At 44.9% G+C, this 10,558-nt stretch overlaps 1 protein-coding gene across 18 annotated transcripts; it reads left to right on the forward strand.

Moving 5' to 3' along the window:
* Nucleotides 1-705: 705 nt before the first annotated feature.
* On the forward strand, nt 706-8,518 carry LOC123146320 (putative disease resistance protein RGA4). 18 transcript variants are annotated; one of them, XM_044565957.1, is made up of 13 exons: nt 706-4,880; nt 4,972-5,048; nt 5,150-5,327; nt 5,495-5,661; nt 5,752-5,847; nt 5,955-6,050; nt 6,185-6,302; nt 6,407-6,558; nt 6,641-6,731; nt 6,863-6,974; nt 7,078-7,237; nt 7,632-7,720; nt 7,890-8,518. In XM_044565957.1, the coding sequence occupies exons 1-2, from the start codon at nt 800-802 to the stop codon at nt 4,989-4,991; spliced, it is 4,101 nt and encodes a 1,366-aa protein (XP_044421892.1). In that variant the 5' UTR covers nt 706-799; the 3' UTR covers nt 4,992-5,048; nt 5,150-5,327; nt 5,495-5,661; nt 5,752-5,847; nt 5,955-6,050; nt 6,185-6,302; nt 6,407-6,558; nt 6,641-6,731; nt 6,863-6,974; nt 7,078-7,237; nt 7,632-7,720; nt 7,890-8,518. The 18 variants fall into 18 exon arrangements, with proteins under 18 accessions (XP_044421892.1, XP_044421887.1, XP_044421888.1 ...); XM_044565952.1 differs by having other exon boundaries at nt 6,407-6,502; XM_044565953.1 differs by having other exon boundaries at nt 4,972-5,079; nt 6,407-6,502; nt 6,863-7,237.
* The last annotated feature ends 2,040 nt before the right edge of the window (nt 8,519-10,558 follow it).

A 10,558-nucleotide genomic window follows, 5' to 3' on the forward strand; every position in this document is an offset into this window, starting at 1 on the left:
AACAAAAGGGGATGCAACTTTTCTTATCATCTAATAACTGGAGCTAGCGAGCCACGGCCGAATCATCGCTGCTTGACTAGCTAGCAGAAATGTGTGAAGCATGCTACCAGATAAACAAGAATTCTTCCTGAATTGATCGGACAGACGGTGGTGGGCAGAATCGAATCGGATCCCCCTCAATCAGTGAGGTGGTGACGGATGCACTCATATGTTTTTTTAGATCTAAATAAATAAACTTAGTGGAGCTCATCCATCCACCAATTTCTTAATGAAGCAGAGTCATGACCGAATAATGGCGCCAACCACAAAGGTAGCTGTTGGTAAGTTAGAGCTCCACTATGTTCAGATCGAATGTATAATGAAATGACTCCTCACTGAGATGAGTGCACGGATATGAAACAAGCGACGGTAGCACTGACGTATTTGCATTGTCGTCAGCGATGAATCATAATCCATCATCCCCGTTCTCAGTTCTTAGTTCAAGTGACACAGCAAACCCTTGCCCTTTTGTTCGCTGCACCCCACCTGAGCCGATTTAGAGAGCGACTTCTTGGTTGCCAGGTCTAGAATTATTCGAGCGAGACACAAATGAGATGGCTTTCCTTTTTGTTATTTTATTGCAGGAGACCTGATCAAATAGAACCTGCTTAGCTATAAAACGAGCCATCAAGGCCTCTTCCCAAATGCATGCATATGGCTTCACCATACCGTCTTTTATACTAGTACTTCCACAGAACTCTCACCACACATAAACATCTCAGCCAGCTAGCGCTCGGGACAATCCCAAACGTCGGCGGACATGGAGGCCGCTATCGGTGCGGCGAACTGGCTTGTCGGCAAGGTGCTGACTAAGCTCTCTGATGAGTTGGTGGCCGCGTACGTGGCCAGCTCTGAGCTCGGCCTCAACTCCGAGCAGATCAAAACCAAGCTCAAGTACATGCAAGGGTTGCTGCACGCAGCGCAGGACACGGATGTGAGCAGCAACCCTGGCTTGCAGAGCTTGCTGGAGGACCTGAGCAAGAAGGCCGATGAGGCTGAAGACGCCCTGGACGAGCTCCACTACTTCATGATCCAGGACCAGTTGGACGGCACCCAGGAGGCCGCCCCTGAGCTGGGTGATGGTCTTCGTGGTCATGCTCTCCATGGTCGCCATGCTGCTCGCCATACCATCGGTAACTGGCTTCCATGCTTTTCTTGCTCGCGTACTCAAGCCGAAGTTCCTTCTGCTGCTGCTGTCATCAGTAACCCAGACAAAGCAACCAAGTCTGGTAGTGGCCATGATGGCGGCCATGTTGATAAGTTGTTTTTTGATAGAGTAGCCATGTCCAACAAAATCAAGTCAGTAATGGAGGAAATGAACTCCATATGTGGACCTGTGTCTAACTTGCTCAAAATTGAAAACCATAGTAGCACCGCAGCAAGCACAACTGGCACCCTAAAAAGGCCTCCCACAGGTTCAGTAGTTTCACAAGATAAATTATACGGAAGGAGAGCCATCTTTGAGCAAACTGTAAGTGCGCTCACTGGTAGCACATATCTTGATGAAACCCTTTCTATTCTGCCTTTTGTCGGCCCTGGGGGTATGGGAAAGACAACCTTCACCCAACACTTGTATAATGATAAAAGGGTTGAGGAGCAGTTCACTGTCAGGGTCTGGGTGTGTGTCTCAACTGATTTTGATGTGCTCAACCTCACCCGACAGATCCTTAGATGCATACCTGCAATTGAAAAAGAAGAACACAAGTGTACTGTCGAGACTGCCAATTTAGATCAGCTTCAAAAATCCATTGCCGAGCGACTGAAGTCCAAAAGGTTTTTAATTGTCTTGGATGATATATGGAAATTCAGTAGTGAAGCCGATTGGAAGAACATATTAGCTCCATTCAAAAAGGGGGAAACCAAGGGTAGCATGGTTCTCGTCACAACTCGGTTTCCATCTATAGCTCAATTGGTGAAAACAACGGATCCAGTAGAACTGCATGGTTTGGAGCCTAATGACTTCTTGAAATTCTTTGAAACATGTATATTTGGACATAGCAAACCTGAGCATTATGAAGATGACTTAATTGATATTGCAAGAGATATTGCAAAGAAACTAAAGGGTTCACCACTAGCAGCCAATACGGTTGGTCGATTGTTGAGGAAAAACCTTTCTCGGGAATATTGGATAGGAGTTCTTGAAAGGAATGAGTGGAAAAATGCAAAAAACAATGATGATATTATGCCTTCGCTGAAAATCAGCTATGATTACCTTCCTTTCCTTCTAAAAAAATGTTTTTCGTATTGTGCCCTCTTCCCTGAAGATTATAGGTTCTATAATTTGGAAATTACTAGCTTTTGGAGCGCAATAGGTATCTTAGACTCTAGTTGCCAAGACAATAATAAGTACTTAGAAGAACTAGTGGACAATGGTTTTCTCATAAAGGGAGTTGATAGGTCTGGTAATCAATACTATGTGATGCATGATTTATTGCATGAACTATCCCGGAGTGTTTCATCACAAGAATGTGTGAATATAAGCAGTTTAAGTTTTAGTTCTGATGATATCCCACGATCTGTTAAACACCTGTCGATCACCACGAAGAATATATATGATGAATGTTTTGGGGAGGAGATAGGTAAACTGAAGCGCATGATAGACGTTGCAAGTTTGCGTTCTTTGATGATTTTTGGATTACATGGTGCAACAATGGCTAATATTTTAAAAGATACATTTGAAGAAATAAAGGGTCTCCGGGTTCTAATTATAGCAATGAACACTCCCAAATTTTTGCCAAGCTATTTTTCAAACCTTTTCCACCTCCAATTCCTTAAAATTAGATCACCCAGTCACTTAAAAGAAATGACTTTACCTAGCACATTGTCTAGATTTTACCACCTGAAATTCCTGGACCTGAATGGCTGGAGTGGTAGTAACAAGTTGCCTAAAGACATTAGCCGCCTTGTGAATTTACGACATTTTCTTTCTTCCAAAGAACTCCATTCCCATATTCCTGAGGTTGGAAAGATGAAGTGTTTACATGAGCTAAAAGAGTTCAATGTTAAGAAAGAGGGTGTTGGATTTGAACTGAAAGAGCTGGGGGAGTTGAGAGAGCTTGAGGGTAAACTCACTATATGTAATCTTGAAACTGTGGCATCCAAGGGAGAAGCTAGTGAAGCCAGACTGAGGAACAAAAGAAATCTGAAAGAGTTGAGATTAGTATGGGGTACAAAGCACCAGACTGTGAATGATGATGTTCTTGATGGTCTTCAACCACACCCTAATCTGAGGGTGCTTGGCATTATAAATCCTGGTGCTGTTCCTTGTCCTCGATGGTTGTGTGGTGATATTAGCACAGAAAGGTTGGAGTCTCTTCATCTGGAGGGTCTTTCATGGTGTCCTCTTCCAGCTTTTGAGCAGCTGAGACACCTCGGCAGTCTCACTTTCAAAAATATTGTTGGGATGAGTGTGTTCGGGCCTGGCTTTAGTGGTGTTACAGAAAGAAGCTTCATGCACCTGAAGACACTTGAGTTTACGAATATGCCAAAACTTGTGGAGTGGGTCGGGGAACCTAATAGCCACTTGTTTTCAAGGCTTGAAAGGATCAAGCTTGGAGGTTGTCCCCTTCTCACGCGGTTTCCCTTCTTGGAGTGCCCTGACTGTTTTACTAACCTGTATAGTTTTTGCATTTTTAACTGCCCTGAACTTTCTCACTTTCCTCCGATGCCTCACAACAACACACTGAGAGATATCTCTGTGAGCAATGCTAGCTCAGGGTTGTTGTATACAGGAAAGGAATTAGCTATCCGAGGGTATGCCGGTGCTTTGTCCTTCCACAATATGGATAAAGTAGAGGTTATGAAAATTATGGGTGTGTCACATATTTTGTTTTCAGACCTCCAAAATCTGAATTCGTTGAGAAGTATACATTTAGAGAAATGCGACGACATATTTTCTGCAGAATTGGATGACAGTGTTGTCCTCCATTCAGTTCAGAATCTTGACATAGATGAATTATGTATTACTGGAGAAATGTTTTCAAAGGTGTTGAAGTGTTTCCCAGCTCTTTCCAAACTTCGCATCTTAAGTTGTAGGAGCCTTGAACTTTTGAGAATGGAGGATGGAGGACTCGCGGACCTCAGAATGCTCCAATCATTTGAAGGAAACAGTTGTGGGAAGTTGTTCTCTCGATTGCCCAAAGGAGAAGTAGGTGGAGGAGCTCATGCCATCAAGCCTTTCCCTGCTTCTCTTACGGAACTTAATATTTTCGTAGAGGCAAGCATGCAATCAATGGGTTTGCTCTCAAACCTCACGTCTCTCACCAGTCTGGGCTTGGAAAATTGTAGAAAATTGACGATGGATGGGTTCAATCCGCACATCACAGTCAACCTCAAGACGTTGGATGTATGTGCTATGAATGATGAACAGGAGAACATGACTATAGCAGGGGATTTGCTGTCAGAGATTGCAAGGAGCAAGTTAATGCATGTGGGTTCATTCCAGCTGGAAAAATTTGTGGTGGATTGTATCTCGGCAGTGCTTACTGGTCCCATCTGTAGCCACCTTGCCGCTACCCTCCACACATTGGTGTTCAGTCATGATCAGGGGGCGACAACCTTCACGGAAGAGCAAGAGAAAGCACTTCAGCTTCTCACCTCCCTCAAACATCTTGAATTTCGAGTTTGCAAAAATCTGCAGTCCCTCCCTCAAGTGTTACGTCTCCTTTCTTATCTAAAGACACTAGTGATCCACGGTTGTAGGAAAATCCAATGCCTGCCGCCCAAGGAGGGCCTTCCCGCTTCACTGGAAAAGCTAGAAGTAAACTTGTGCAGTCCTGAGGTAACTGAGCAAGCCAAGAAATTGAAAGAAAGGGACCTGTGGTTTTCTGTAAAAATATTGGGTACGTGATGCACCCTCAGTCTTAATTTGAGGTGATGCCTCCCCATATGACTAGCTTCTGAGGCCTACAGACTAACATGTTTCAATTCCAGTGTACCCGAGGCCGAGGTAACTGAGCAAACCAGAAGATTGGAAGAAACAGACCCGTGGTTTTATGTACAAATATTGGGTACGTGATGCACCCCCAGTTTTAATTTGAGGTGATGCCTCTCCCATATGCCTGCCTTTGCTTCTTACTAGATCTCAGAGGCTAACATGTTTCAACTGCAGAGTCATTGACGTATCCTCGCCGCTCCCTCTTGAATCTTGGGGTTTCCCTGCCCCTCCCTCTCTCTCTCTCTCTTTCTCCCTCTCGACCATCGCCGCCGGTGGGGCGCGAGGGCGTGGTGGAGTGAAACGATGACGGCCACACGGGGGAATGGGGATGATCTGGTCGCCCCTGGCCCTGGTAAATATGTCTCTCTGTCTCTCTTACTATATTACACTTATTTCTGCAACGATATATTACAGTTTCGATGTTGCAGCTACACGATTTCACTTTCGGGCAATATTATCAAGTAGGAATTTGCTAGCTGGAATATCATGGCAATTCATTATGCAATCTTTCTTTTTCAGAAGTTTCAGCAGACCCGAATAATTGGAGCATTTGACAGCAGGTTTAACCCTTCTGTTGGTAGCATGATTTCGTTCTGTAAATTGTGCCTCGTCTAGAGAGAACCAACACTTCTGATGGTAGCTTTCTGACAATCCCAATGTTGTAACAATATCAAATAAAAAAGGAGGTAAGAGCCTATCTTCGTACAAAGCCTTCCAATGTTGTGAGCTTTTATTTCTACAGAATAATGTTCTGATTATGATGTTCCTTCTCACAGGAACATCCTGAACGTGTAGGTATATATGTTTCTGATAAACACTATGTGGCATTTGTTCTTCATCGGTCCTTTTGTAATATCAAGTAAAAAAAGGAGGTATGCCGCACCATCTTATCTTTGTCGTGTCACATAATATTAGGCGATTGTAATGTTTATTAAAGTTTGGAATATGATCCTAACTTCCACATTATGGAACGCTGTAGGTTCTGTAGTCGACATCCATTGTCCATTTGCCAATTCATTCATGCACTTATTGGTCGAACAAGTATCCAAAAATATATGATGAAGCTTAAGACATGGTATCCTATTCTGTGTTCAGGACTCGGGGGACAAATGCCGCTGCATATCTGTTTTGACATAATGATTTTATATGCTTATGATAGATTTCAGTATATTCAATTCTGCAGTTAACTCATGAAGTGCGATTATTCAGATTCCGCGGAACAATTGCAAGGGCTCTGTCAGTTGGCAAATAATCTGCATTCGGGACAGTTCTTCCATCCAAATAATGATAGCAAAGGAAGATTTTTCCAAGCAGGAACCCCAGAAAGGTTAGTTGTCAGTTCTGTGAGTCAAAAGTGGCAATCCCATGTTCTATATGCTGGCTTATGGGGTTTGCATCACATTGACTTGTCAACTTGGTGCAACTGTCCAGGTTTTCTGCTAATTAAAGTGCAAAGCCAAACCTGAAAGAAGTCATGATTCAAGGTGTTATCATTATTTATTCATGCATGGATGCTCCGGGCGATAGGTAGCATAATCTTATTCATGGAGAGAATTCATCTATTCTTCGTGAAGCAAAACAAAGTGCTTTGCTATACTCCTATGTTTCTCTACTCCCCATGAAATCATCATTGCTTTTATTAATCCAGTTCCTTGTTTTTGTTAGTTCATAAGGAGGAATAGCTATCCAAACATATGCTCTTAAGCTTAGATTGGTGGTATCATATTCTGCGTCCAGGACTCCTTGATCGATGCTGGTACGTCGTACCTGTTTTCACATAATTAACTTCCTCTGCATTGATTTCGATTCAATATGCCAAATCCTGTAAATTGAATCTTTCTGCTGCTAGCTACTAACAACCTAACCTGTCCTGTATGTACTTTTCAGCGGAGTGGCAAACACTTGTATGTGCGTACAACAATTCCTCAGTGCCGACGACACGCACCAAAGCCATGGCGTCCCACTCCCCCACGACGCGCTTCCCGCAGCCCTTGAGCCGGTATGCTGCGCTCCACGGTGTGACTTGTGCTGGCATGGCATGGCACTTGCTCCATGAATACCAACCTGATAATCTGCCTCTGGTGTGCCCGCCGGCCCGCTAGCTGTGTGCTCTGCTACTGCTACTCCCTGCAGTCCCAACTCTTACGCCAACCTCGCCATCTTCGACTCTGGTACGTAGGGCATGTGCTCACGTCACTGGAGTAATCTGAGGCCGACACCAAGCTCTCCGAATTGGGCCAATCCACCATGAAGCAAATGAAGGTAAGCCTTACCGATACGTGACATCATTTCTTGTGCTTTCCGATGAAATCACTGCCTTAATTTGAGTTCTTTTCATCTATAGTCAGTGCCTGCAGTAGGAAGAGCTACTCCCTCCATTCCCTTATACAAGGCCACTATCAAAACTACATTTTGCATCAATACAAGGCCACCAACAGGCAAAAATAAAAATTAATGATGTTTTCTCATACTAATAATTTTTTAATACTTACATGCATGTAGTCATAATGACACTAACTCACTTCCTTCCCATTCATTCGTTGCATGCTTGTGGTGTATTAATGATCCCGGTTAACGAAAAGAAAAGTTGACTTGCAAAGGAGTCATTAAATTTTATCTTGATATCTGTAATTTGAGTTTGTTTGTTGCCTTGTAGTATAAGGGAATGGAAGGAGTATCTCATAATATATTCTCAAGTTCAAAGTTGTATTCTGTTCCGTGTACAGGAATCCGTGACCGATGCTGGTACGTATTGTATCTGTCTGAATGGAATTATTTCCCATGCTTTGATTTCGTCCGAAAGATTTCAATACACTAGATCCTGCTGTTACCTCGTGAATAAACTGAAATATTCCATTGTCAACTAGCAAGCAGCCTAATTAACCTGCTGTTCTATATGTGATGTACTTTACAGTTTTACAGTGGAGCGGCAACTACTTTTATGTGTACGGGCACCCTCGATGTCGACCGCGTCATGTGCATCTGGTGCGTTCGCCTGAGCCATCTCCGTCTACTCTATCTCCCACGTCAACAACCTCGCCATCTTTGACTCCGGCACCGCCTGGCCACACATTGCCTGTGTAATTTGTGGTCTACACCGAGGGGCCATCCTCCACACCCTGGTGCTTTGTGCAAGCAGCTGCTAGCACATGCTAATTTAGCTCCAACGGCGTGACATGGTATACCTTCAGTGCAACCCTTACATGAACGAGACTTGGCGCCGCCGAGCTAATCATACGGTGCAACGGTTCATCGTGTAGATCTAGACACTAAATAGAGTATGTATTATGTAGGTCACACCGAGACGCGAGAAAAATGTTTAGAACGTGTTGACAACACAAAGACATCAAGGAATGTGTCTCGTTTGAACAGCTTGGCTAATCTTACAGATGAATGTAGACAAACAGGATACTAGTCGCTATCCATCACAGCTTCTAGCTCTTGTTGTTGGTGGTGGCAAGCAAACAAAAGAGAAGATGACCCAAGTCTTTGGCAGCTATTTGCTTGACGTAACATTCTGAGTTAATAAAAAAGTCTTTGGCAGCTAGCTTAGCACAGCTACTTCATTGTACAGTATTAGGTACAGCTCATTAGCTCAATGAAAAGATTTTAGTATACTTAATTAATTAGTTACCCCTATAGATTATCGATCGACTTTGCTAATTCAGCCATGTGTCGCGCTTGCATCATACCACTAGTAGAAAAAGGCCTAATGTGAAGCTCATTAGTTCCGGTTTATAATTGAACCGGCACTAATATGATCATTAGTGCCGGTTCCAACGGCTAGGCGGGCGGCGCTCATTAGTACCGGTTTGTGCCACGAATCGGTACTAAGGAGGCCAACCGGTACTAAAGGGCTGCACTGCCACCCGCAGTGCACAATATTTAGTCCCACCTCGCTAGTTGAGAGGAGCTCGCACCGGTTTATAAGCCCCGCCGCGGCTACCATGTCGAGCTCCTCTCTAAGCAGGCCTTTGTGGGCCTATTGCAAGTCTTCTGCCCTGTGGGGCCTACTGGGCCGTACGGGCCTGCATCCTGGCCCAACTAGAGGTTGGGTTTCTAGTCGTATGCAGGCCGCGCCGGCCCAGTGGGCGGGCTGTTTTTGCTTTATTTCAAAAAAAAGTTCAAAAAAAAAAGGTCCCCCAGACCACGGCGCAAGTTGTTTTTCTACTTGTGTACTATGATGGAGCGGGACATTGATCCTCAAGCACAGTTAATTAGCAGTATTAATTAATTAGGACAACTAATGTTAATGAAAAACAGAAGGGGATGTACTAGCTCAAATGGTAGAGCATTTAAGAGGCAGGGGGATCGATACCTCCCATCTCCAATTCTTTTATTTTGTTGGCGATCGTTTCGACGCTACATGGCCTGTTCCTTGGGTCATTATTGGGCGTTGAAACTAAAAAAACAACACCCTAAGATCATCTACAGCCGCGATGAGCAAATCCGACCCCTCAAACGCGTCCACGGACAGCGATCGGTCACGTCTCAAATAATGCATTCCACATCTGGATATATCAAATTAGAAACCTCAAATCGATATTATTACATGCAACGCAACGATGTTCTCGTCGGACGAGGTCCATGGCGCGTCCCGATGCTCGACGCGCCAACGGAGACCACACCGCCTCCAGCGAGGCAGCGTCGGATCCGTGCGCCATTTGGGCGGACGCAATGGATTCCCGACGGAAGGAATCCAAGCACTGTCGGGCATGGGCCTCCTCCCGAGAGCGGAGAGCGCAAGCCGGTCGGCCAGCTCCTCCTCGGGGGTGCGTGGGATGAGCTCGGGGTCGATGGATCTAGAGGTGAAGGATTCGGATCTGCCGCCGGCCATGCCAAAGACGGCCGGAAATCGCCAGAGGTGAGCTTGAGTAGCGGAGGGAGTGGAGTCGAGAGGAGTGTGACGTGGCTAGGGTTAGGTCCTGTGAGTGGATGGGGATGAATATATGTGGGGTCGGATGGGCCAGCGTGGGCCGGGTCCGACGTGGCGGGCGCGCCTGGGCGCCCCCGTATCCGCCCCATATTTGGGCTGGATATGAGGGGTGCCTCTCGGCTTGTGCGTTTCAGGCCAATTTAAGGCGTCTGCCTGGATCGAAATTTCGTGGCCGGTCAGACCGGGCAGGCCGCCTGGGCGTTTGAGGAGGGTTTGGCGTGCGCGGCTGTAAATGCTCTAAAGACGCAATGGAATGTAAGAACATTGGGCCATCACTGGCATGGACTTAATCGCGGCTAATTATCACTCACACAAAAAAAAAACACTAACCATCACTGTCTGTTTTCATGATATAAATCGTGTCGAATTCAAATGTTAATTATTGAGATCGCTTTTATAAACATCGAAGGTGATGGAACTCAATGCCGTGGATCTCCAAAAAGTAGCAACATTTCTTCAATATATCCAAATGAATCGTTGATTGTCAAAAAATAATAATATCCAAGTGAGTCATTGATTGTCAAAAAAAAGAGAAAAATTCCAAGTGAGTCGCCAGTCGGTCGTATCTGACTCTTGCCCACTTTGCAACTCAAGAACAGTTGGTCTTGTGTTTTTAGTCTTCAGAGCTTGGTGGCAGGGTGCCATAG

This window comes from Triticum aestivum, chromosome 6D (assembly GCF_018294505.1).
Source record: "Triticum aestivum cultivar Chinese Spring chromosome 6D, IWGSC CS RefSeq v2.1, whole genome shotgun sequence".
Taxonomy (NCBI): Eukaryota; Viridiplantae; Streptophyta; class Magnoliopsida; order Poales; family Poaceae; genus Triticum; species Triticum aestivum.